Source organism: Mastomys coucha, unplaced genomic scaffold (genome assembly GCF_008632895.1).
Source record: "Mastomys coucha isolate ucsf_1 unplaced genomic scaffold, UCSF_Mcou_1 pScaffold23, whole genome shotgun sequence".
Classification (NCBI taxonomy): Eukaryota; Metazoa; Chordata; class Mammalia; order Rodentia; family Muridae; genus Mastomys; species Mastomys coucha.
The window spans coordinates 47396989-47424275 of NW_022196906.1; the positions used below are offsets into that span (position 1 = coordinate 47396989).

Here is a 27287-nt window from a genome sequence, read left to right on the forward strand (position 1 = left end):
ACGGAGCTATTAAGTCATTTCCGACTGCGTTGTTACCAAGGAAACAATGGAGACCAACAGATTGGCAAGTCAAGGGACACATTTCCTTCCCGGTTTCTTTCTGCCCTGGTGTCTGGTCTAATCTTGGCCTGTTGAAAGACCCTAAACACTCACATCAAGCCCTTAGTATGCTACCACCGTTCCTGATGCTCTGTTCTCCAAACCCCTCTCCTGACACAGTTGCTCTGGTATGATGGAAAAGCTTTCCTCCACCTCACCAATGCCTACTCCTCCCTCTCCCTAATTCAGGGGCTGCAGCTTCGAGGATATTGCTAACCCACCTCTGGCATCTGGATTCCTCCACCCTGTTAAACGCAGTATGTGGCTTTAGATTTTCTCCCTAACATATTTAGAGATGGAGGGAGCATTCTAAAGGATACATGAGTAGGATTTCTGTTGGTTTCTGTCTTGACCCTCAGTATTAAGATGTATAGGTAAAGAGGAAAAGCAAAATCGTGAAGACACATTTGCTAAAAAAAATAAAATTTAGTAAAGAGAACAGGAATATACGGGTTCTGAGTTGAAGGAAACCACGGACAAGAGTATCCATTTGCAGGGCTCCCTCTGAATCCCAGGACAGGGCTATCGACTTGAGACTGGCTGGCAGTCCTCTCCTAATTGGCAGTTCGCACAGTTCGCACATGGGTGTAGTAAAGTCCTGATTTAAGCAATGGTTTACTTGTGCTCCTTGGGTCTTACAATTGAAGTTTTCCCCACATGGTTGGTTAGAAGCCTCATAGCAAACGACTTGGTCCCTCTACTCAACGAATCTTACATTTCCTTTACCCTCGCCTGCGCCTTTAATTTCTCCTTCTCTAACAATATTTTCACATGCTTTAGTGCCTCATACTTAAAGAAGACAAGCCCTCTTGAGTCCAGCCTCATCTTCTGGCTACTGTGTCCCTGCTTCCACGTAAGAGCCCAGAGCCTCCCCTGTGGCTTCACTGCCGACAATCAGCATTGAGGCGACTGAGGGCGGTGGGGTTTAGGAGCATCTTGGGCTACATAGTGAAATTCCCCCCCCCTCCCTCTCCATTTTTGACTGTACACATGCTCATTTACCTGGCCTGCCATTTAGTACACAAGCAATGTTTAGTACAGTTGAACATGTTGAGGCTTCCACGAAGTGCCACTGTTCCTCGAGGTCATTTCTGTATTACTGTGCTATTCACAACGGAATGGTGATGCACATGCTATACCTTTAATCTGCATCATTAACACATTGCCATATTATCCTTAAATCTTAAGTCAACTAGAGAAAGTCATAGATACTGATTTAAGACGTTTGACAGTTTTCTCGATGCAAATAACTCTTGGGGCCAGTCTTAGAGCCTTGGGAATTGGGAGAAGATGGGCAAGGTTAACCCCTAGTCTCTCCTTTATCATCACTGTTGTTGTTGTTGTTTGTGGTTCTTCTGGAAGTACCAGGTAAGCACTCTGTCCCTGAGCTACAGCCCCTGCCCCTCCTCTTCCCACCATGCAGGTTCAATTATCAGCAACCGTTAATTGCTGGAGATTTTCAAAAACAAACAAAAACAAAAACAAAAAAAACAGAAAACTTTTACTTGTGTGTAGGCATTCAAACTGAGGTTGTCACGCATCCAGAGCAAGAAGTTACTCACTAAGCTTTCTCCCCAACCCCTCAATTCATTTTTATCTCCTATGCCAACACAAGAATCAACTTGGCATAAGTCCACAGAACACCCTCAGAGTAGCACAACTTGACATCTGCCTACCTCTTCCATCATAGCTTTGGAAGCCTGGAAGGGATTGAGAGCTAGAGTCTCTCCTGGTTTCTCTACTATTTTTTACAGTTCAAATAAAAACTGTGAAGTGCAAATAGTGATTTTTGTTTCACTCCTTAATAGTACAAGCTTCATGTTTTTTTTAAAAAAATATAATGCATGATATATAAAGTGGACAATGTAGTTAAAGTCTGTAGTCGGTCCCAGTTCTAGGCTAGAGGCTTGGGAAACCTGTGGCTACAGCTGTTTAAGTCATACAACAAAGTATGTAAAGGTCACAGACTTTAAAGCATAAATGGAGCTCGACTCTGGCTAGTTATTTACTATTTGACCTTAAATCTTTAAGTTTAGTACTGCACATGCAAATTAAAGTCATCTAATCAGTGAACAGAGATAGCCCAGAAGTTAAGACTGTTACTGCCGGGCTGGAGAGATGGCTCAGGGGTTAAGAGCACTGGCTCTTCTTCCAGAGGTCCTGAGTTTAATTCTCAGCAACCACTTGGTGTGGTGACTCACGACCATCTGTAATAAGATCTGGTGCCCTTTTCTGGTAGTCAGAATGCTGTATACATAAGGATCAGAGTTCAAATCCCAGCATCATCATGGGGTCGCTCTCAAAAGCCTGTGACCCCAGTTCCAAGAGATATATGATGTCCCTTGCAGCATCTATGGGCACTTATACAACACATACACACACAAATAGATTATTTGAAAAATATCCCATGCTTGATAGAAAACAGTGTAATATTATTAAAATACTGAGTCTCATTTCATTGTTTCTTTTAGACAACTTTATTTAGTTTTCATTGAGCACCAGAGACAGTTTCATAGTGGAGCATATACAATTATTTCAAGGTTTCCATTTTGCTTATTTTTCTTTTAGAACTTCCAAATGTCTGTGAAAGATACCCAAGCTCATCCAAAGCGGGAAATAGCTGCAAGAATCATTCAGAGGGCCTGGAAAACTTTCCTTGTGAGTCTGTTTATCTGATCCATTGAGAGAGAACTTAAACATTTAACAAAGTGAACAGAAAGTGTGCACAGTTCAATAGCTCTTTTATGTATTTACACATGCTTGTACCACCCTTCAAGTTAGTCATTCAATATCCAGCTTCAAAAGGCAAAATTATTTCATTCGGTTCAAAACATTTACATTCTTTTTAGTTAAAACAATGTTTTGGTGTACACATAATGTAGGTAAGTGTGGACATGGTTGTATATGCATGCACACAGAGGTCACAAATAAACCTTAGACATTGTTCCTCAGGATATAGTCTACTTTCGCTTTTGAGACAGGAGACCTCACTAACCTATAACTTGACAAGCAGGCCACAGTGATTACCCAGCAAGCCTCACTGACCCACCCATTTCTGGCTCCCAGATTATGAGTGTCCCATCTCATTGAACTTTTCATTTTGTTTTGTTTCATTTTTGTTTTGGTTTTTTTGAGACAGGATTTTTCTGTGTAGCCCCATCTGTCCTGGAACTCACTCTGTACACCAAACTGTGTAAACTACTCTGTAAATCCACCTGCCTCTGCCTCCCACATGCTAGGGTGAAGGGTGTGGGCCACCTCCACCCAGCCACATTCAGCTTTTTTACATGGGTACTGGAGAGTTTACACAGCAAGCATTTTATTGACTGAGCCATCCCTCTGTCTCCTATAAGTTTCTAAGTGGTGTCAGATACTTTGATAATAGATAACACACACATACACACACACACACACACACACACACACATATATATATCACTAATTGTCTCATTAACTTTGACCTATGATAGTCTTTGTTTCTTGACTCAGCCATCATGTTTGTGACAAAGTGGTAAAGGTATATTTACTCATCCAATATTTATTGAGTGCTCTTGAAGATCTTATGGCTTAATGGAATATTTTATCTAGGCTATTTGCTCAGTTATTGTGTTCTTAACATGGATAGAACTGGTCTCATAAGTAGAAAATTTTCCAAGTATACTTATCAAGTTGGGTGACAGCCAAGAGGTAAAATGACTTCACTCCTTTTTATAATAGTAGCAATTCTGCCACTGAAGGGCTCTAGTGGCCTGAGCTTGACAAGCATGATGCCTGCAGTTTTTGTCCTTCCCTTCCCTCTCCCTTGCTCAACTGTTAGATGCCATTCCTAAAGCTATCCACCAAAGTCTGCTTCCTTCTTTGACCACTTTGTTATACCTGACTCATTCCTGAGCCTGATCCCTAAAGTCCAACAAGATCAAAGCATCAGGGTCCAGCAATCAGAGTTCACTATTTTAACAATCCTTGTTAAGATACCTAGTCAGAACTTACCAACTCATCCTAGCTCATTCTAATACAGACCCCCCATACCCCACCCCACCCCCTTATCTCCTTCTTAAAATCAACACTTGCAAAAAGCTCTTTGCAGCTGTCTCTGCCAGATGCAGAGTTCAGCCACCCTGTATCTTTGCCTTGCTTAATAAAATATCTCTTTGTGCTTGGTTTGTGCTTGGAAATTGATGTTTGGGTGTGGTGTGTGCCTTAACTGGGGTCCATAGGGGGGCACCCTGCAATGTATGGACCCCTTCAGTCGCTATGCCTAGTGGCTTTGTGTCAAGTTACCCAGCTGTTTCCAGTCCACAAGACCACCATCAGATCAATCAAATCTTACAGTTCTACCGTTTGCCTCTTGAAAAGCCATAAACCCAGTGCTTCCGCTTGTTTTAAGCTTCCATTTACTTTAAATACCACAACCAATCCTCCCACCCCCATCGTTTTGTGTCTTCACTGGTGGCTTAAGTTTCTTACAAGTTACAGGCAGAATATTCTTTGGTCTTAGTTTTTAAATCTGTTGACCAACTCTGAATCTTTTAATTGGATAATTTAGTCTGTTTACATCTAAGGTTATTAATGATAAGTAAAAACTCCTGGTATTTGTTTGTTTATTTTGGTAATTCTCTTGAATGTTTTTCACAATTTTACTTTATTGATGTTTACTGTTGTTTGACGATGAACGATTCTTCACTTCCCTTTGGTTCACAGACTCTGGTGGAGGTTATGCTTCCGAGTGCTGTCATGATTCTAGCCATCTTTTGTTCACCTTGGAGTTTAGAATTCTCCTAAACAGATTTTCACTAAACTATCAGTCCGTTGCCTCAAGGATCTCATTCGTTTCCTTGCGATCATTATTTTACATTTGTCAAGTATTTTGCACCTAGCCATCCTGCAGATCTCTGGGAGCCAATACCTTGCTGTGTCTCTTTTCTTTGCAAGACCTCTCTTGTGCTCCTGCACTAAGATTTACACACCTGGCATCCCCATTGATTTAATGGGGTAGCCTCTTAGTAAGTAGTCTGTTCCAGGCGATGAGTCTAACAGCATCAGTTTACTGCACAACACTGGCTATGCTTCCACCAAGCACCATAGCATCTTCTTCATTGTGTCCTTAACAATAAGGGATGACAATAAGGGGCACAGTGCACACCAGGGAGAGCCTGCTGGAAACTTCTAAAGACACTCACTCACTCTGGGGACCAGCAAGAGTGGAGACAGTAGTGGTACAGGTAGCTAGGAGATGAACGGCAGTAGGAGTGGGTACTCAGGGTTTGGCTACACCATGGAAAGGACAGCAGCCTCTCTCAGAAGATGGGTTTTCCTCAGTTACAGTGAGCACCCAACTAGCATAGGACACAGTGAGTCTTCAAGGCCAGGTTGCATTTGCAAGGAAGCTGCCCTACAAGCCAGTGTAGTAGGTGTCCATGGAGGGGAGAGGTGTGCAGGGGTTTCTGACCCTTAGAACACTCCAAATTTACACAAAAGTAAATGTCTCCAGATGCCACTAGCTATAGCAGCCTGTGTATTCCCCTGGAGACATTGTAAGTCCTTGTCCAAAATTCAGCCTCTCTACAGAGTTCTGGTTGCTTATCTAACTAGACCACCAGCCAGGGAGAGCTGTGAAGCTTTTTGCTAGCAAAGGCTGCCTGCATCCTAGCTGACAGAAGTCTGCAGGGACTCTCCTGTCCACCCTCTCCTGCAGGAGGAAGGGAAGCTTCCTTCTGTGGATGTGGAGCTGGGGCGGGAGAGGCAGAAATGCTTTTCTTTCTACACTGTCATCCCAAACATCTGAACTTTCCTCCTTCCCTCCTTCCCTCCCTCCCTTGTTCTGTCCCTCCCTCCCACTTGCTCTCATTTAGTGCCTAGTCATCTCCTGAAGTCACTCACCTCAGAGTGTAGCTAGGCTCATTTCAGAATAAGCGGGTGCTAGGCTGTATCTAGCACCCCCTCGTTCCTTTGAGAAGGTGAATAGGGCCCCCTCTTATATAGTATCCTTGAGAAATTTTGATGTCAGGATAGCACCAGCTTCCTAAAAAGAGCTAGGGAAAGAGTTTATGGCTGAGATGTTTACCTTCTAAAGTGTTGATTGCCCCAGCCAAACCTCATGGGTGATGAGTTTTTGCTTTCCCTAAACTCTGTTCAATTTGAAGCTTCATTTCTCTAGTCCTGCAGGGCTGTTCACATCTGTGTTTCTGTGCAGTTGCGTGAACAGCTGAGAAAAGCAGAAATCCCAATGCTAGTAGTATAATTCAATGGGTAAAGGCAGTTGCCACCAGGCTGATGGCCTGAGTTCTATCACTGGGCCCCCACACGGTAGAAAGAAAAGAACCACTGCTCCAACGATGTCCTCTGATCTCTAATTGTGTACTGTGGCATCCCTGTCCCAAATAAATAAATGTAAGAAACTTTCAAAACAATACTCTCAGAAAAGCAGAGAATCTAGTTTTAACCATAAAAATCTGGGTTTCGATCTTTAGAATGTTTCCGTATTCCAGCATTTTAAAACTCTGATTGACTTAAGAAGACAAGGGGAGCCACGCCAGATAGTGAGGTACATTAACCCTAAAGAGGTAAGACTTTTATTACTAGCACAGCATCTTCTTATCAGTTCAATGTCTTCATGTTTGCTTCTTGAAAAACTTATTGAAATTACATACATATTGCAAACTCTGAAGGTGTAAATATATAGTTAAATGAATTGCCACAAAGCAAACAACAGCAAACTTTTCCCTACTTCACTGCATCTGCCAGGCACTTACGACCCCTTCTATCCAATCTAACCATGTTCATTTTGAATTCCGCATCATGCATTAGTTTCTGCTTTTAGAAGCATGCCTTGAGGTGCTGTCCCTGTTGGGTTGGTTTTTTTTTTTTTTTTTTTTTTTTTTTTATTGATATTTTTGCTTTTATCAACTTGACATAAGCTCAGGTCAGGAAGAGGCATATCTGTAGGGCATTTTCTTGATAATGATTGTTATGTTGACGGTTGACCTGGGACAGCCTAGAGTGTAGGCAGTCCTTGTTTGTAATAAGCAAACAGGCTGAGCAAGCCATGGTAAGCAAGCCAGTAAGCAGCACCCCTCCATGGCCTCTGCATCAGCTCCTGCCTCCAGGTGCTTTATAAGAGGAAGGGAAACCCAAGCTAGCTAGCATCCTTGCTCTCTTGTCATATGATGTCATCAAAGCAGGGAAGCCCTCTCTCTGTAGATGCTGACTCCACAGCCTCCAGACCTGTAAGGAAAAGACTTCCCAGTCGCCAACATGTTGTTACAGTGACAGAAAGTCAACCAGCGTGCACCAGAACCTCTTCTATTCCGTTCCTGAGCATTCAACCAGAGAAATAAATTCAACAATCCACCAGAAGCCAAGAAGTAGCAGTAGTACTCACAGCAGCTTTGTTTATAGCCCAAGTTATAGACAAAGCAAATGTGAAACAGTAAGAGCCACCATGATGAAATATTAGTAGCAATGCAAAAATAACCCATGCATCTACGTGGATGGGTCTTATACTTTCATCAACAATTGAAACTGAACAAAAAGCCAGGCATCCAAATAGCATACAGGGTATGATTCCTTTTGTGTAAAATTTGAAAGCTAGCAACATTAATCCATGAAGATAAAGAGATTTTTAAGAATATCCATCTGGGAAAAGTCACAGGCCCACGATGCTGAAGGTGTTTATGATTATTATATGACTTACAGAGTCACAGAATATACAAACATGTAAAAATTCATGGAGCTGCACACTTAAAACTTGTCCATGCCTGATGGTGGTGGTATACACCTTTAATTCCAGCCCTTGGGAGGCAGAGGCAGGCAGATTCCTGAGTTCAAGGATAACCAGGGCTACACAGAGAAACCCTGTCTTAAAACAAAACAAAACAAAAAAAATTGTCAGAAATTTAGTGAAAATGTATGAATGTATAACATCACCATTCAAATATAAAAAAATTATGCAGAATTTTATATTTCATATTTAATTTTATAAAGGTTTTGGACAGGAGAAAATTATCCTGAAAAATGAATAGATTTTCAAACTGTAATACCTATTTTCTAATCTAACCTAATGCAAAGGAGATAATTGTGAACTGTCTTCAGATAAGGGGTGAAGGGTTCTCCCCCATTTTCCTTTTAGGAAAAAAAGATTTACAAGATTTATTGTACACAATTCTCCCAGAAATTTGGATCTTTTTTGACATAACAAAGCTAGTTAGGAAAGGTCCATCTAGTGTTGAGTTTGAGTGGACCAGCTATATTTTTTCCTGAATTTACTTACAATATTTTGTATGTAAGTCATATGTTTGAGGACTTATTGTTGATGTTTTACAAATAGCAAGTCACTTAGGATTTGTATTTATTTTAATTTTTATTATTATTTTGAGACAGGATCTCTCTCTATAGTCCTGGCTGTCCTAGAATTCACTGTGTAGACCATGATGGCTTTGAACTCGCAGAGATCCACCTGCTTCTGTCTCTGGAGTGCTGGGATTAAAGGCATGTGACATCACATTCATTTAGGATTTGTAATTATATATTGCACAGACAGGAGAGTTGGTGGTATTTTTCCAATTATCCTAAGAGCTGTCCATTAAGACCTTAGCTCTCAGAGTACTTTGATTTCAGGGCTGGAGAAATGGCTCACACTGGGCAGCTCACAACAACCTGTAACTACAGCTTCAGTGAAATCCAATGCCTCTGGCTTCCATGGGCACCTGCACTCATGTGCAAGCATAATTAAAAATAATGTTTTATGATTTAAATCTAATTACTTGACCTGTTGTATGAACAGTAAATATCAGTGACTACTTTTAATCGATGGAATGAGCGATAGCCAAATGATGCTCATGGGATGCTGAAGGGACATTCTCCTATTTTCTTACAGGCACAGCTCCTAGATGCTGCTGCTGGCGTCCAAGTGCGATTCAGACTGGGCGGGGTGAGTATGCCTGAATCCTTATTTGGTAGGTTTGTTTTTTCCCCTTTTCTTGAAAATGCAATGCTTTACTCACATGATATATCTTATGAATCACTATATAGACATTATCTAGCCGGGCGGTGGTGACGCACACCTTTAATCCCAGCACTTGGGAGGCAGAGGCAGGCAGATTTCTGGGTTCGAGGCCAGCCTGTTCTACAGAGTGAGTTCCAGGACAGCCAGGGCTACACAGAGAAACCCGGTCTTGAAAAAACACATATCACATTATGTGATATATGACTTTTTATGTAATATAATCACATAATTTCTTCCACTCTTTCTGGCTCCTCTCCTCCCCTCCCATCAAGATCTGCTAACTTTCTCTCTCTCATTAGAAAACAGACTTCTAAGGGATAATGATATATGATATGGTATATGATAAAATAAAACCAAACACATCAGAATTGGACAAAATGAACAGAAGGAAAAGATCCCAAGAGAAGGCACAAGAGTCAGAGACCCACTCGTTTGCACACTCCGGAATTCCATAAAAACACTAACTGGAAGCCATCATATACCTATAGAGGACCTGGTATAGAACCCTGCAGCCCTGCACTGCTGCCTCCGTCTCTGAGCTTTGTTCATGTTGAGGTAGAAGGCCTTGTTTTCTTGGTGTCCTCCATCCCTCTGGCTCTTAGATTCTTCCCACCTCCTCTTCCACAGAGGCATGAGAGGAGGGCTTTGGTTAAGATAAAGCTTCTCTGAAGACAGTGGAATAAGACACTGACCCATGGGTATAGCAGAGTGTCATTAGGAGTCATTTTATTATTACTTTTTTAAAAAATTAGCAGTTTGGTTTACCCTTGGTCCCTGAACTATTTAGAATCAAGTGCTTGGTGACCCAAGGAGGGTCAGATATGGGTTCCATCCAATGGAATGAGCCTTAAGTCAAATAAGATGTTGGCTGGTTACTCCCAAAAGGTTTGTGCCACCATTTCCCTAGCATATCTTGTAGGCAGGACAGCATTGTAGACCAAAGGTTTGGTACTGTGTTGGTGTTTACATTTCTCTTTTGGTCATGTGCAAAGGACCTTCCTGTAACAAAGATGCTAGAACTTAGGGGTGAAGGCCCTATATAGGCACCAGCTTGACTTTCTCATGTTTAGTGAGCTGTATAGGAATTCTCTTCAGCAATGGGGGCTTTTTGTCAGTTTGTAGAGAGCCACCCTTAGCAACAGCCAGGGACCCCTTTGGCCAACAACTCAGTTACCTATAACCCAGTCCCGGGCAGGATGCTTCCTCTGCTGGCAAGAGATGGCCAGATGAGACTCTGTCTTCCCCATTGTTTGATGATTTCATTTAGATTGCCTTCATATGTCTTTGTTAGGGTCTTATTGCTGTGAAGAGACACCATGACCAAGGCAACTCTTGTAAAGGAAAACATGTGATGGGGGCTGGTTTATAGATTTAGAGGTTTTGTCCATTCTCACCGTGGTGGGAAGTGTGGTGGCAGGCAAGCAGACATGGTGCTCTAAAAGGAGCTGAGAGTTTCTTGATCTGAAGAAGACAGCAGAAGGAAATTGTGTCGCACTGGTGTACCTTGAACATGTATAACCTCAAACCTCTGCCTCTCCAGTGAATACACTTCCTCTGACAAGGTCACACTTCCTAAGAGTGCCACTTCCTATTGCCAAGCATTCAAATACATGAATCTATGGGGGCCACACCTACACAAACCACCACAGTGTATGTATTTTAGGAAACCTCGACTGTATTAGGGTAAAATTAAATTACCCTTTAATTTTAGCTGTCTCTCTCATATTCCTTCCTCATTCCCCTCTCCCATTCCAGTGCTCCATCTATATCTATCTATTTCCTTTTCTAACAAGATCTGTCCCCTCTTGTCCCTTACCTCTGTGACTCTACAGATTGTAGCTTGGTTATTGTTGACTTAATAGCTAATATCCACATATAAGCAAATACATATATTTGTGTTTCTGGGTCTAGAATACCTAATTTGGGACAATTGTTCTAGTTCTGTTCATTTACCTGTCAATTTCATGATTTTATTGTTTTGTAATGGCTAAGTAATAATAATCCATAGTATAAATGTACCGCATTTTCTTTATCTATTCTTGTACTGAGGGGCATGTAGGTTCTTTCCAATTCCTGGCTATTATACGTAGAGCATCAGTGGACATGTGGGCAAGTGAGGAAGGATGAATCATCCCTTGGGCATATGCCCAAGTGTGGTGGTAGAGCTGGATATTGAGGTGGATGGATTCGTACCACATTTTCTTTATCTATTCTTGTACTGAGGGGCATGTAGGTCATTTCCAATTCCTGGCTATTATAAATAGAGCATCAGTGGACATGTGGGCAAGTGAGGAAGGATGAATCATCCCTTGGGTATATGCCCAAGTGTGGTGGTAGAGCTGGATATTGAGGTGGATGGATTCCCATCTTCCTGATTTCCGTAGTGGCTGTACAAGTTTGCAGTCCCACCAGCAATGGATGAGAGTTCCCTTTCCTCTACATCCTCGCCAGCATGTGCTATCATTTGTTTTATTGATCTTAGCCATTCTGACAGAGATAAGATAAAAATCTCAAAGCAGTTTTGATTTTCCTGGTGGTAAGGGTGTTGAACATTTAAGTGTTTCTCAGTCCCTGGAGTTTCCTCTTTTGAGAATTCTCTGTTTAGATCTGCACCTTGTTTTTTGTTTTTGTTTTTGTTTTTGTTTGGTTGGTTGGTTTGGTTATGGTTTTGGTTTTTCAAGACAGGGTTTCTCTGTGTAGTCCTGGCTGTCCTGGAATTCACTCTGTAGACCATGCTGGCCTCGAACTCAGAAATCCACCTGCCTCTGACTCCTTTAATTCTAGTGCTAGGATTAAAGGCATGTGCCACCACTGCCCGGCTCTGCACCTTGTTTTTAATTGGGTTATTTGTTTTGTTAATATCTAGTTTTTAGGGCTGGTGAGATGGCTCAGTGGGGAAGAGCACTGACTGCTCTTCAGAAGGTCATGAGTTCAAATCCCAGCAACCACATGGTGGCTCACAACCACCCGTAATGAGATCTGACGCCCTCTTCTGGTGCGTCTGAAGACAGCTACAGTGTACTTACATATAATAAATAAATAAATCTAAAATAAATAAATATCTAGTTTTTAGTTATTTAGTTGAGTTATTCATATATTTTGGATATTAGACCTCTATCAAATGTGTAGTTAGTAAAATCTTTTCCTGTTGTGCAGGCTGCTGCTTTATCTGTCTAGATGACAGTGTACTTTGCATTACAGAAGCTTCTCAGTTTCATGAGGTCCCATTTATTAATATTTGATCTTAGTACCCATGCTAGTGGTATTCTATTCAGAAGTCTTTTCTTGTGCCATTGAGTTCAAGTCTACTCCCCAGTTTCTTTCTCTTCTACCAGGTCCAGTGTATCTGGTTTTATGTTGAGGTCTTTGATCCATTTGGGTTGAGTTTTGTGTAGAGTGATAAATATGGATTTTTTTTTTTTACATTCTTCTACATGCAGATATCCAATTTGACCAGTACTATTTGTTGAAAATGCTGTCTTTTTTCCAGTGTGTATTTATGGTTTTGTTGTTGTTGTTGTTGTTATTGTTATTGTTGTTGTTTTGTTTTGTTTTGTCAAAAATCAGGTGTCCATAGGCATGCAGATTTATATCTGCATCTTTAATTGTATTCCATTGATCAATGCCAATACCATGCTGCTTTAATTACTATAACTCTGTAGTACAACTTGAAATCATAGTGATATCTCCCAAAGTTCTTTTATTATTCATATTGTTTTAACTATTCAGGGTTTGTTTCCATATGAAACTGAAAATTGTCCTTTCAAGATCTGTGAACTGCCTTGGAGTTTTGACGGGTAGTGCACTGAATCTGTAGATGGCTTTTAGTAGGATAGCCATTACTACTATATTAATCTTATCTGCCCATGAACATGGGAGATCTCTCTATCTTCTGATAACTTCTTCAATTTCTTTCTTCTTGATTAGATTTGTCCCAAGATATTTTATACCACTATGGCTAAAGTGAAGGCCAGTTCCCCGATTTCTTTGTATATAAGAGGGCTACTGCTTTATTTTGTTGGGTTTTGTGTGTATGTGTGTGTGTATGTATGTGTGTATGTGTATGTGTGTATGTGTATGTGTGTGTATGTGTGTGTATATGTGTGTATATGTGTGTGTATGTGTGTATGTGTGTGTATGTATGTGTGTATGTGTATGTATGTGTGTATGTGTGTGTGTATGTGTGTGTATGTATGTGTATGTGTGTGTATGTGTGTGTGTGTGTTAGTAGTATGAGGTTTCTCACTCTAATTTTTTTTAATATAAGCATGTGATGCTATGAACTTGCCTCTTAGAACTGCTTTTATTGCATCCTGTAAGTTTGGTCATGTTGGATGTTCATTTTCATTCAATTCTAGAAAGTTTTTATTTCTCAAATTCTGGCTTTGACTCATTTTTCATTCAGTAAAGAGCTGTACAGTTTCCATGTAAGCTTTCTGTTGTTGTTGATATCCAGCTTTAATCTGCAGTGGTCAGTTAGGATGCAAGGGGTTCTTCTTTCTTTCTTTTTTAAAGATTTATTTTATTTATTTTATGTGTATGAGTACACTGTAGCTGTACAGATGGCCATGAGCCATCATGTGTGTGGCTGCTGGGAATTGAACTCAGGACCTTGCTCCGGCCCTGCTCGCTCTGGCCTGGCTCACCAGCGTAATTCACTGTAGCTGTCTTCAGACACACCAGAAGAGGGCGTCAGATCTCATTACGGGTGGTTGTGAGCCACCATGTGGTTGCTGGGATTTGAACTCAGGGCCTTCGGAAGAGCAATCAGTGCTCTTACCTGCTGAGCCATCTTGCCAGCCCCACAAGAGGTTATTTCAATTTTCTTGTATCTATTGAGACTTGCTTTTCATCCAACTATTTGGTCAGTTTTGGTTTCAGTTCCATAAAGTGCTGTATATTCTTGTGTTTGGGTAAAATGTTCTGTAAATATCTCTTAGGTCCATTTGGCTTATGATATCAGTTAGCTCTAGCCTTCCTATATTTAATTTCTATCTGGATGAGCTATCTGTTGGTGACAGTGGGGTGTTGAAGTCTCCACCTATCAAAGTGTGATATTCAACATGTAATTTAAGCTGTAGCAGTATTTCTTTTATGAACTTGGGTGCCCTTGTGCTTGGTACTCAGGGGTTAAGAACTGCAGTGTCAGCCAGGCGGTGGTGGCGCACGAATTTAATCCCAGCACTTGGGAGGCAGAGGCAGGTGGATTTCTGAGTTTGAGGCCAGCCTGGTCTACAGAGTGAGTTCCAGGACAACCAGGGCTACACAGAGAAACCCTGTCTCGAAAAATGAAAAAAAAAAAAAAAGAATTGCATGTCCTCTTGGTAGAATTTTCCTTTGCTGGGTATGAAGTATCCTTCCCCATCTTTTCTGATGAGTTTTGGTTTGAAGTATATTTTGTCTCATATTAAAATGGCTCCACCTGCCGGGCGGTGGTGGCGCTTGCCTTTAATCCCAGCACTTGGGAGGCAGAGGCAGGTGGATTTCTGAGTTCAAGGCCACCCTGGTCTACAGAGTGAGTTCCAGGACAGCCATGACTACACAGAGAAACCCTGTTTCGAAAAACCTAAAAAAAAAAAAAAAAAAAAAAAAAAAAAAAGACTCCACCTGCTTGCTTCTTAGGTCAATTTTCTTGGAATACCTTTTTCCATCCTTTTACACTGAGGTGATGTATATTCTTAATGTTAAGATATGTTTCTTGGCTACAGAAGAAAGATGGATCCTGTTTTTGCATCCGTTCTGTGTCTTTTTATTGGAGAATTGAGACCATTGATGTTGAGAGATATCAATAAGTAATGTTTGTTGACTCCTGTTATTATTGTTGTGGTGGTGGTGTGGGGCGTGTGTGTTTGTGTTCCTTCTTTTGATTTGTTGGGATTATTCCCTGTGTTTTCTTGGGTGTGGTAAACCATTTTAGGTTGAAATTCTACTTCCAGCACCTTCTGGAGGACTAGATTTGTATATAGATTGTGAGTTAAAATTGGTGGCCTGCATCTGATCCAGGGCTCAGGCTGCTGGGTGAGGTGAGACACAAAGTTTGATTGTGCCCACCCGCTGCTGCTGCTGCTGGCAACAGGCTGTGAGAAGCCGCAGGACCCTGCTCCAGGGGTAGGGAGGAACAGTCTGATGTCCCTGGGGAACTGCCGGAGTTCCCTTGTGGGTTCCCGGGCCAAATGGAGGCCAGGGATGGCAGGTTCTAGCTCTTGGACAGCACAGAAGCTGCCCTATGTTGCAAAATAGCTGAGAATGGAGTGCGGGCCTAGGGGTTGTAGCTGGGGGCTGAAGGGTAAAGGGCAGGAGGAAGACCGGCTTCATTGTTCCTACTGTGGTCCCAATGAGAAGAGGCAGTCCATGGTTTTAACGCACTTATTGTCACCGTGGAGAGTTGCAATGAGTGAAACCAAACCCAACTTTCTCAGGGTGGGCCTGAGGTTAAATACCTTTTGCAGGGTGGAGTGTCTGGGAAGGAGAGCTTAATTGGCTAAGCCCTTCAGGCCTTAAGGTACCTTATTAAAATGGAGATCTGTCTTGAGGCTGAGTGATCTGTAGTCGCATCCTCCACCTGTAGAGGCGCTTAGGGCATTGCCCTATGTGACAGATGGCCACAGAATTATGGAGAGCTGAAACCTCTGTCAGGAGCCTAGTGTCTGGGAGCATGGCAAATGCCTATCGTTCCTTGCAAGAACACCTGCTGGGTCTCCCTGGGGTTTAAACCTAGCTCAACCAGAAAACAGAAAACGGGCTGCCTTACATGGTCCCACAATAGATATTGCTTAATTTGGTTTTATGATGGAGTATCTTATTTTCTCCATCTATCGTGATGGAAAGTATTGCTGGTGTAGTAGTCTGGGCTGACATCTGTGGTGTCTTTGAATCTTTAGACACCATCACTACAAGGCCATTTGAGTTTTTAGACTCTCCCTTAAGAAGTCAGGTGTTAGCAGGGCAGTGGTGGCGCACGCTTTTAATCCCGCACTTGGGAGGCAGAGACAGGTGGATTTCTGAGTTCCAGGACAGCCAGGGGTACACAGAGAAACACTGTCTGGAAAAAAAGAAAAAAAAAAAGTCAAGTGTTATTTTAAAAGGTGTACCTTTATGTGCTACTTGGTCTTTTTCCCTTTCAGCTTTTAATATTCTTACTTTTTCTGTATGTTTGGTGCTTTGATTATTATGTGCCTAGGGGAATTTCTTTTCTGGTCCAGTCTATTTGGTCCTCTCTGTGTTTCTTATACCTAGGCATCTTATTATTTAGGTTTTCTTCTGTGATTTTGTTGAAAATACTTTGTGTGCCTTTGACCTGTGTTTCTTTTCCTTCATCTATTCCTATTATTCCTAGAGTTGGTCTTTTCACAATGTCCCAGATTTTCTGGATTTTTGGTGTAGAACTTTTTAGACTCAACATTTTCTTTGCCCAGGGTAGCCATACCATCTATTGTGTCTTTGTTGTCTATGAGTCTCTTTTCCACCTCTTGTATTCTGCTGGTGAGGCTTGCCTCTGAGATTTCTGTTCAAGTTCCTAAATTTTTCATTCCAAGATTTCCCTCACTTTGTGTTTTCTTTATTGATGTTATTTCTGTTTTCAGGTCTTGAACTGTTTTTTCATTTCCTAGCACTGTTTGTGTTTTCACAGATTGAAGAGTTTATTCAGTTCTCCTTTAAGAACCTCTGTCATTCGTAGTGAGTATTTTAAGGTCCTTCGCTTGTGCTTCGGCTAGATTCCTTTTCTTAGGACCTGCTATGGTCGAGTTGCTGGGCTCTAGTGGAGACAGTGTTCTGGCTATTAATTGTATTTTTGCGCTGGTGTATAGGCATCTCAGTTTGGGGAGACTGCAACTCTAGGTGCTGATAACTGGTCTTGTCGTTGTTGGGTGGGTGTTTTGTTTCTTGGTTTCTGTTGCCCTCCCTGGTTCTCAGGAGATTTAGTGGCTGTATATTGGCTGATAAGAAAAAATGTTGGGATCCTAATAGGTATGACCACTGGGGGTTCCAGGTGAAATGTGTTTCTAGGTGTGGGGAGCTGACATGTAAGAATGGGTATGGGCTAGGAGGAAGGTGCTAAAGGGATCCTCAGGAAGGAGGAGACCAGGGCGTTCTACCAGAATCTGCCTAGTCCCCTAGGGATAGGGACAGAGAGTGAGGAGAGGCCAGAGCAAGAGATCTGTCACAGAGCTGGGGAATGAGACTACAGGAATGGGCTTGGGGGAATGAAGGAGGTAAAGATCTTCAGTGGCCAGGAAGTACCTGCTGGAGTTAGGAGCTAGGATAGAGCAGTGTGTGTGTGTGTGTGTGTGTGTAGGCGAAGATCTATGTGATCCACCTGAGATGGGCTGGGGGCAGGGTCAAAAAGGGGAGGGTGCAACAGGGGATCTGTTACAGAGCTAGGAATGAGTCTGGGGGATTAGATTTAGTGGAGAGGAGGGATAGGCAAAGATATGCAGTGAGCCTACTGCTTCCCTGTCTGAGTAGCCTGCGAGTTCCCTGGGAGTACCTACTGGAGTTGGAGACTAAAGCAATGAGTTGGGGGAGGGAAGTTAGGAGGGGAAGATCTGTGATTTCCCCCTGAGAGGGGGGCAGTGGGGGAAGGGAGGCCTCAGCACTTGGCCTAGAGGATTGGCTTTGGAAGAGGAGAGGGAGAAGAGCTGTAGTTAGCCAGCCTGCTTCCTTGCCTGGAATCCTCATTTGGTACTTTTACAGCATACTTACTTGAAGTTTAAAAGAATTTTTAAAATATAACCCATTTCCATTATTGCATTACAATGATGCTTTGAACTCTCCCATCTGCAGGTTAAATTTCCACCTGAGATATACTATAAAATTTTCACTCACAGACATATTGAAGATCTGTGTGCTAACAGCCCTAGAGATTACACAAAGCTTCCAGCAAGATACACATCTCATAACAAAGATGATCCACCTCAGACCGAGGACAACAGCGGCTGGTATCGCCGTGTAGAGAACAATGGCTGGAGGCCTGTTTCCTACAGAGTAAGAAGATGGAAAGCATTCATGTTTATTTTATGTATTTAGAAATTCATCTTGTGTTTGGAAATTAATCTTGAATTTTTAAAATAATTGTAATTTAATTGAAAAAAATGGCTTAACTTAGCTATTTGGGGTTGTTCAAGTAAGGATTACAATTTATCTTATTTATTTAAATTAGTGTGTGTGTGCGCGCGTGAGTGTGTGTGTGTGTGTGTGTGTGTGTGTGTGTGTGTGTAAATGATGTCTGTGCAAGCATGGGAAATTATATGCTCCAGTGTTCATGCCAAGGTCAGAGGAAAACGTGTAGAAATTGGTTCTCTCCTTCCATTATGGGTTCCTGAGCTCATACCCCTGTCATCAGGTTTTCAGTGGTATTTTTACACAATGAGCCATCTTGCTGCATTTCTTACATTTATCTTTAATTAGTGATAGGTTATTTCTCCACTGCAGGTGAAATGAGCCAATTTAAACAAGATTAGATTATATTAAAGGCAGGTTTATTGGGAAGCTGCTCTTTGGCCAGGGAAGTCACCATGTGGAAAGAGGGTAGGTGAAGGAGGTAAAGAGAAATAGATAAGGGGGAATAAGAGGAGGGAGGTATGCATGCAGAGGGAGAAGAGAAGAGGAAAAGGACAGAGAGAGAGAGAGAGAGAGAGAGAGAGAGAGAGAGAGAGAGAGAGAGAGAGAGAGAGCACAAAATGTCTGGATTATATAGGGAGAAGGGCAGCCCAGCTCCTGGGCTGGAAAGTTCAGGGTTGGGGTAGGATATGCCAGGTTGGGACTGAGGGATGCTGGAAGAACCTGGAGGCTAGGTCTGCTTTGGTATATTAAATATGTACCTCAGCCCCTTGTCCTGGTCTGACTTTGTCCCGGGTTTGAAACCAAACAATCAGGTTTGAAACTAGGCCATATTTATTTATTCTCTGCTAACCGAATACTAAAAACACAGATTATAGAATGCTGTATACTTAGATACCAAATGCTTAAACGTTTCAGATGTTTAAAATGACCAAGGTGGGAATACACGGGAATATACTCATTTAGTACACATGCATGTCTGTCATGTGTTAGCCTAGTTCCAGATGCCAAGAACAGTGGTGGGAAGACAAACAATCCCTTCCCTCACAGAGGATGCCTGAGCCTAGAGATAGTCAGGTAGGCAGGATGCTTGAATGCGGTGCGATAAGTGATTAAACGGGGCAAAGTGTTGGGACACACAGCAAACACTGGCTAGTGCTTGAACTGTGGGGGAGAGGGGATAAACTGGAACTGGGCAAACAATCAGCTAGGTGGACATAAGACAGGCACTTCTCTTGTCCTGAGTGGATATAATCCTTGAGGATTAGAGTCCTAAAAAGCCAGCAGCACTAGGAAGGACGAGGTATGTTCAGGTGAGACAAGACAGACATGCTTAGAATAAGTTTATTGCCCATTCATTCATCAAGAACCCAGAGAATACTTTGGAGTGTGTCAATGTTGCTGTAACATGTGATTCTGGAATGCGATGCTCATAACATAACTAGAACAACCTTGAAAAGGCCTGACTTCTCTTCTGCCCCTTCCTCTCCTCCTATCAACACATCAAAGTTCTTGTCTAGAGAGACCTACCTCCACAATCAGTATTTTAATTCTGTGCATGCTCACCTTTGCTCTGCCATAGTTTTGGATGCCAGCTGACAAGGAAGAGTTGCACAGCACAAAGGAAATCGAATTTCATTGCTCTAAACTGAAGAGAAAGCAAGATCTGGAAAAGAAAAGAAAAATTAAAAAAATTGAGTGGATGAGGCAAATGTAAGTAGATGACTTGGCCTTATTAAAGAAATAAGTGGTATTTTTGTGGGAAGAAAAAAAAAAACAGAATTGAGTAAGGCTTAGAGAGCAATTGTAACCACGACATTGTGGCTGGCATAAATGCAGAGGTGACTATGGTCCAGACCACAGAACTGAGAAATAGACCCACACATATATTGTGAGTCGATTTTTTTTTCTTTTACTGGATATTTTCTTTATTCACATCTCAAATGTTATCCCATTTTCCAGTTTTTCCCCCAGAAACCCCCTATTCTATCCTCCCTCATCTACCCACCCACTCTGGCCTCCCCACCCTAGCATTCCCCTACACTGGGGCATTGAACCTTCCTTCACAGGACCAAGAGCCTCTCCTCCCATTGTTGGATGCCCAGCAAGGCCATCCTCTGCTACATATGTGGCTAGAACTATAAGTCACTCCATGTGTACTCTTTGGTGGGTGCTTTAGTCCCTGGGAGCTCTGGAGTGTCTGGTTGGTTGATATTGTTGTTCTTCCTATGGGGTTGCAAACCCCTTCAGCTCCTTCAGTCCTTTCTCTAACTCCTGCATTGGGGACCTTGTGCTCAGTCCAATGGCTGGCTGCCTCCTCTGTATTAGTCAGGCTCTGGCAGAGCCTCTCAGGAGACAGCTATATCAGGATCCTGTCAGCAAGCACTTGTTGGCATCTGCAATAGTGTCTGGGTTTGGTGACTGTATATGGGAAGGATCTCCAGGTGGGGCAGTCTCTGGATGGCCTTTCCTTCAGTTTCTGCTCCACACTTTGTCTCTGTATTTCCGCCTGTGAGTATTTTGTTCCCCCTTATAAGAAGGACTGAAGTATCCACACTTTGGTCTTTCTTCTTGAGCTTTATGTGGTCTTTGATTATATCTTGGGTATTCCGAGCTTTTGGGCTAATATCCATTTATCAGTCAGTGCATACCATGTGTGTTCTTTTGTGATTGGGTTATGATTTTTTTTCTTTTAAACAAAGTGTATGGTGTATTCTCTGCTGCTGAGATAAGGTGGTTAGGCCACAGCAACTTAGAAGAGGAAGGATTTTCTTTAGCTTACAGGTTATATAGTCCATCACTAAGGGAAATCATGGCCAGAAATCAAGCATCACTTGGAGTAGAAACCATGGAAGAATGCTGTGTGCTGGCTCATCCTTAGCTCAGGACCACTTTCCCAGAGAACTGAGTGGAACAGGGTGGTCTGGGTCTTCCTACATCAATTAACAGCCAAGACAGCCCCCCACAGACACATCCATAGGCCATTCCGCTTTAGATAATTGCAGGTGATTAGGACAGTAACTAAGGGATTGTATTTAGAGAAGATACTCTATATTCTTGATTGGGAAATCAGTTTGCTTATACTCAAGGTTATTTATTACTGGTAAGAGTTTTCTCCTGACTTTTGTCGTTTCCCAGTTGTTATATGACCATTGTTTTTTTCTTATCTTGCTTATTTTTATGGTTGGGAGGCTTTTCAGTAATCAGAGAGTTGCATTTTCTCTTTCAAAGACTAGTGAGGGTTCTGGGTTTTTTTTGTTTTTTTTTTTTTTTTTTTTTTTTTTTTTTTTTTTTTTTTTTTTTTTTTTTTTTTTTTGTTTTTTTTGTTTTTTTTGTTTTTTTTTGTTTTCCAGGTCTCCTGATGCGCTTTCACAGTGATGCAAGTCTTCCCTGAGCTTTTCTTGTAGGTCAGGTCTAGTGCTGAGGTGGTGAGTTCCCTCAGCTCTTGCTTCTCTTAGCAAGTCTTCGTCTTACAGAACTTTGTTCATACTGTCCTTCACCCCACCTCACGGCAATCCTCAAATGCTTGACTTACAGGCGTGAGCTATCAGACCCGGCTTTGTGAGTATCAGATTCTTTCAGGGCCCTTGGACCTTAGTACCTGCACAGCCACGTCTTTCCCCAGGTTAGAGACATTTGACTGACAAGGTTCTGTGTCTTTCTGTCCTCTTGTGACAATTCAAAATGCTATACCACTGCCATGTCTGTCAGAGATTTTCTTCATTTCCCCTGTTCCATCCCGTCTAAAATACTACAAAAGCTTCTTCTTCATGTTCATATTTTTCCTCCTGGTTTAATGTGATGGTGAAGCTGTCAATGGCATATTTAATTTGAATTAGTGAGTTCCTCACTTGGGAGATTACTTTTTTCATGATCAATATCTGCTAAAAGTTTCATTTATAAATTTCCCCAATTTTATTGAATTATAATTCTCCTGTATCCCCTTGATTTTTTTTTTTAAGTCTGTGGTTAGAATTCTGTTCCCTTGGAAGCTTCCTGTTACTTTTTCTCCATACTTCTGTGTCTACACCTGGTGGCTTACTTTATAAACTGGCTCTTGGAGTTAAAAAGCAATCCACCTGAACTTGTCTCTTTGAATGTTGGCCTGGCAAAGGACACTGGTTTTGTTCCCAGTTGGCCACAGACATTAACTCCAGCAGTGGAATTGAAGGAGTCCATTTTCCTCTGTATGTCATGGCGGGTGGTGGCATGGAGCCACACAAATGACGACTATGTTTGTATGCTAGGTTCCCAGCACACTGACTGCTGTGGGTGCCAGGAATGAGGAGCTTAGTAGGATTACTATTCCCTCGGGCACTGAGAGTGCAAAGCATCATTTATGTCCTCTCGCCACAGATGAAGGCCTTCTCTGGGCATTTCTTGTGGCTTAGCATAGCAATGGTGACAGTCTGGTGCTGCTGAGACATTTGTCTTCTCAGTGAATTCTGTGTTCTGTGTTTTTAGTAATGACTACTAATGTCTCTCTCTTGTGCTTGGCAGAAACAATGGCCTAAAAGTAGTGCTGAAAATAGTATCAGACAGACAGAAGGGGGGTGTACTGAGTCAAAGTTGAATGCTGTCTTCCCCCATCTTTACTATTCTCATGACTTTGAATAATTCCTCAACTTCTCCAAGTCTCAGCTGCTTATATAAAAAGACAGAAACAGCCACCACAAATGGCTGACTTTTAAAAGAAAAACAAGAAAGTGATGTAGTGTATAAACAGACCTCTTCTCCCTTCCTACCTGCCATTAGAACCCACTCAGCTCCTCCTGGATTTATTCCCTCATCTATTAAGAGAAAGACTTCACTTAATTGTCTGGCATAGGTTTCAGATATGAAGAAAATCTACATCAAGTTATGAGTAGAAGAATCTCAAGAGACTAAGATAGCTTTCTGGCTAGTGATTAAATTACCCCAGGGATGCCAGGCAGTGGTGGCTTTAATCCCAGCACTTGGGAGGCAGAGGCCAACCTGGTCTGCAGAGGGAGTTCCAGGACAGCCAGGGGTATACAGAAAAACTCTGTCTCAACAAACAAACAAACAAACAAAAACCAACTAAACAAACAAACAAACAAAATTACCCCAGGGATATTCTATCATGCTGGTCTTAGTTTAGAAATATATGGAACAAAAACATAATTTATAATTTAAATATATAATATAAACAACACTTGTCAATTGTGTCTATCTCTAATCCCTTATTGCAATAAATGTGTGTTACTTTTTTCCCTTGATTTAGGTACTACATGGGAAGCCTGGAGGCCAAGGCAACAGGTAATGAGACTTTAGGTCTAATTCACAAAGCAACAAAAGGCCTAATCAAAAGTATTGAAGATGGTGGAGTGGATTCTGTGATGGATTGGGAAGTAGATGAAGTGCTGAACTGGACAAACACACTCAACTTTGATGAGTAAGTACAGAGCAATTCTTAGGGGACAAAGCCCTGTATTTTTCTTTCTAAGATTTTCTGTTTGTAGGTTGAACCTTGGGGTTATGAACATAGCCTTCAAAAATAGTATTATTTGTCTCAACAGAAAAGGAAAAACTGGCTTTGAGAAAAGAAAATTATAGAAAGGCAGAAGAATTCACTTCAGCAGCAATATCTAGCTAATTCTACTTTGTTCCACTTTGGGACTTAGAAACAAGGCTAAGACCTAAGATTGATTAAGTAAAGAATAGCTTCCATTTATATGGCCTAGTCATTTTAGATATTAAAAAACTGTATCAGTAACACAGACAGCCATTGAACAGTTTCATTAGAATTTTGTGCAGTGGAAATTAGGCTGTTCAATACAGTCATCAAGTAAGTGCCAGTCAGAAGCACAGGGGGGACCACTTCAAATGACCAGCGTGGCTAGTGATGAGTGTTGGCAAGAATGCCAAGAGTGGAGCCTTCATATCCAGCTGGCAAGAGTGTGTGGTGGCTCAGTCACTTTGGAAAATGGCTGGTAATTTCTCTAGTGTTGTTCTATAATCCAGCATTCCCACTCCAAAGTGGGTATAAAGAAAAATGAAAATATATGTTCACACAAAAAAACTAGCCTGAATATTCACAGAAACATTTTAATAACAAGGAAAAAATTAGAAACCACCCTGATATCCATCAGTTGATTAGGCAAGTTAAACGCGGTATGTGTAGTATTACTCAGCAGTAAAATATCAAAATACTGGTGTGTGCCGTGATGTCAATGAAACTGTTAAACGAAAGCAGCTTAGTTACAAATGACTTCCACATGTGATAAATGCAGAATAAGTACATTTAGAGACACCGTATATTAGTGGCTACCTAAGGCTGTGGAATTGAGATTACAGAAGGTCCTAGATAAGGGATGTTGAGTGTCTCCTCAGTGTGATGATGTTTGGAAATTGATTGTGGTGAGGCGTGCACAATTCTGAATATCCAAACCATATGCTTCACGTGAGTGGATTGTAGAGCAAACATATTTCAAAACAGCAAAGCTGTTAAAAATGTTCAACATGTATTCAGCTACAAGAAGAATTGTGGATAATGCACTGGCAAAGAGAAACATTATAAAGATGGTAAAGAAATGGGAGGTGCTAGACGGAGGGAGTTAATGCTTGGGCAATTCAGTGGAGCAACACAGTGGAGCTGGCCCAGGTAGTGAAGGCACTGGTGTGAGAACAGGACAGCTGGCCCTGCCTCCTGCCAATGGCCTAGGAGGAGCAGGGACAGAGACCACACTCACCCTGTGGTACAGTTAAGGAAGAGACAGCAGCTGACCAGCTCAGCTAACCACCAGGCACAGATCCACCCCAAAATCTATATCATCTGTGTACTGTTTGAGCACATGAAAGGGCGAGCCCTGCTGATCCAAAGCTGCAGGATCTCATGACACAGGGCAACAACAGGGTAAGGAAGAGTCCTGGTGGGAATCCAATAGCGATGCTGTGGCAGAAGCTAGAGGCCTCTAATCAGACCAATGACTCATTGCAATGAACATTTGCAGGTGAAGATGTGTGGACAGAGGGATGTACTGTGTGACACACTGTGACACACTACAGCTTCTACAGTGAGATATTCTCTGTGCTTTGGTGTTTTTGTTTGTTTTCCTTTTCTCTTGAGGGGGAGGTTGCAAAGGCGGAGGGCAGATATGAGGGGATGGGGAGATGAGCAGGACTGGGGTGCATGATGTGAAACTCACAAAGAAGTAATAAAAAGTCAGGGAGAAGAGGAAGATAAAAGGTGACAGGAAGAATCAAGGCATCAATCATTGACAGGCATAAGAAAGAGACCAGAGGAGGCAGAGGATGACAAAGGGGAAACTTCCATTATTCAGAGATGCCTTTGCGTTTATGCCCGTGGAGATTCTGGTGTGGACAAGCCTCTGTGCTGCAGTCTTTTCTGTTAGATTCTGTGTGTAGTGGGACAAAAGCACACACTTTGAAATGGTGAGAGTAACGGAAGACCCACACTTTTTTCTTAGATGTTTCCAAATTATGTACTCTTTTCAGTCCATTCCAATTAAGTATAAAAAAAGGCAAAGTTTTAAAGTGGACCCTGACAAGAAGAACTTTAAGGTGAAGTGGGTGATTATTGGAAATATGCTAACAGCGCTTCTGATCACAGACACACTATCTGATGCAAGATCAAACCTTTCAAGGACTTGGTCCTACGGCAGGAATAAGCAGCTGGCTCTGCTGGCTTTTCTGGCTTCCAGTCTCCCTTACTGTTATCTCTGTTTATAGTTGGTTTAACGACACATTGTGTGGGAAATTTTTGAATATGGCATTTCTCCCTACAGGAAAATTGGTAAGTCAGTAATTTCTTGGAAAGGCTTCATAAATCTGGATGATGCTGACAGATGAATTTGTTTAAAAAGACCCCAATGTTTTATTATGAGACAGGGTCTCACTATGTCATCCTGGCTGTCCTGAACTCAGAACTCTGCCTATCCTCAGAGTACTGGAATCAATGAACCATGCCCAGAGGGCGCCATTTTAATCTCTTGCAACTCTATGTCCTGGAGGTTGCCTTAGAAGCATGTAGCCTACTAGGAGGTGGTAAAGTCATGAAAATCAAACATGGAGACTAGTGAAGATGTCACCATTAAGCATGTGCTAATTTATTATTTAGTAGTAAGTCAACTTAATGCCCATATAATATGCTGCAGGTACATGGCACATTGGAGAGAATCTGCTACGAGCAACTCTTCAGCTAACTTAAAAGGTAGGTGAGGTGACTTTATTTGTGCACGAGTATTTTGCCTTCATTTAAGTGTGCCACCATGCATGAAGTGCAGGTGGAGGCCAAAAGAGGACATCAGATGCCCTGGAACTAGAGTTACAGACTGCTACATGTACTGCTACAACGGTTGCTGCAAATTGACACAGGTCCCCTGGAAGAGCATCGAATGCCCTTAACCACTGAGCCATCCTTCTGGTCCAGAGCAGGTGATTTTTAGCAACACTTTATAGAAAATCTATATGAGTCCAAATGGTCTTCCTCTTATCTGCACATATGTCTGTGGCATTGAATTTGGGCTACACCACTTGGGCTCTCCATAGGTCATGCTTCCAGCTACCTGCCTAGGGAATTTTGGGATCTGTGAATGAAAGACATACACATGCCAGTTAATTTTTTAAATGCCTTGACTACCTCAAAGGCTGGGCACTCTCAAACTGTCTGCTGCTACCTCAGGCCCAATCAGGGAAGTGGCCCATGGCCACTTACCCGAATTCTTACAGGGCTCATTGGCTTTATCTCCTGCAGCTCCTATGTCCACCGCTTCCTGTTGCTCTCCCCCTCCTCCTCCCTCCTGAGTCCTAGCCCACACAACTCTAAGGGTCCCTCCCATCTCCCTTTGCCCAACCATTAGTTGCTGCCATTTTTAATTGATTGACTAAAAACCAATTGGGGACAAGGACCTTTAGCATTTAGATACACAGATTCCCAATTGAATCAAAGCATTAGAACCAATCTCTAACATATGTCCAAGAAGCTAACCTTTTAACATCAAGAGTTTTTATGTGCATACATAGGTATAAATGACTGTCAGGTCATATTTACCTTTGCATATAGCACTGTCATTTAAAAATAGATTTCCTGTGTTAGTTAAGGCTGAATAACTTTTTATTTTCTGTTTTATTTTTTTGAGACAGA

The 27287-nt window shown here is 41.9% G+C and overlaps 1 protein-coding gene across 8 annotated transcripts in view; it reads left to right on the top strand.

The window, feature by feature from the left end:
* Positions 1–27287, top strand: part of CUNH11orf65 (chromosome unknown C11orf65 homolog) — a 52621-nt gene continuing 25334 nt past the window's right edge. For 3 of the 8 annotated variants that reach the window (XR_004111731.1, XM_031344968.1, XM_031344965.1), the window contains exons 1-8: positions 42–227; positions 2668–2757; positions 6570–6662; positions 8975–9028; positions 17888–18088; positions 19746–19876; positions 23406–23576; positions 26299–26354. Coding sequence is in view for 7 of the 8 variants with exons in the window: in XM_031344968.1 (XP_031200828.1) it covers positions 168–227; positions 2668–2757; positions 6570–6662; positions 8975–9028; positions 17888–18088; positions 19746–19876; positions 23406–23576; positions 26299–26354 (856 nt within the window). In the remaining variant the exon portion in view is untranslated. Of the gene's footprint in view, positions 228–288; positions 357–879; positions 953–2667; positions 2758–6569; positions 6663–8974; positions 9029–17887; positions 18089–19745; positions 19877–23405; positions 23577–26298; positions 26355–27287 lie in introns of all 8 variants that reach the window. The other 5 variants (XM_031344967.1, XM_031344971.1, XM_031344966.1 and 2 more) reach the window with 5 other exon arrangements.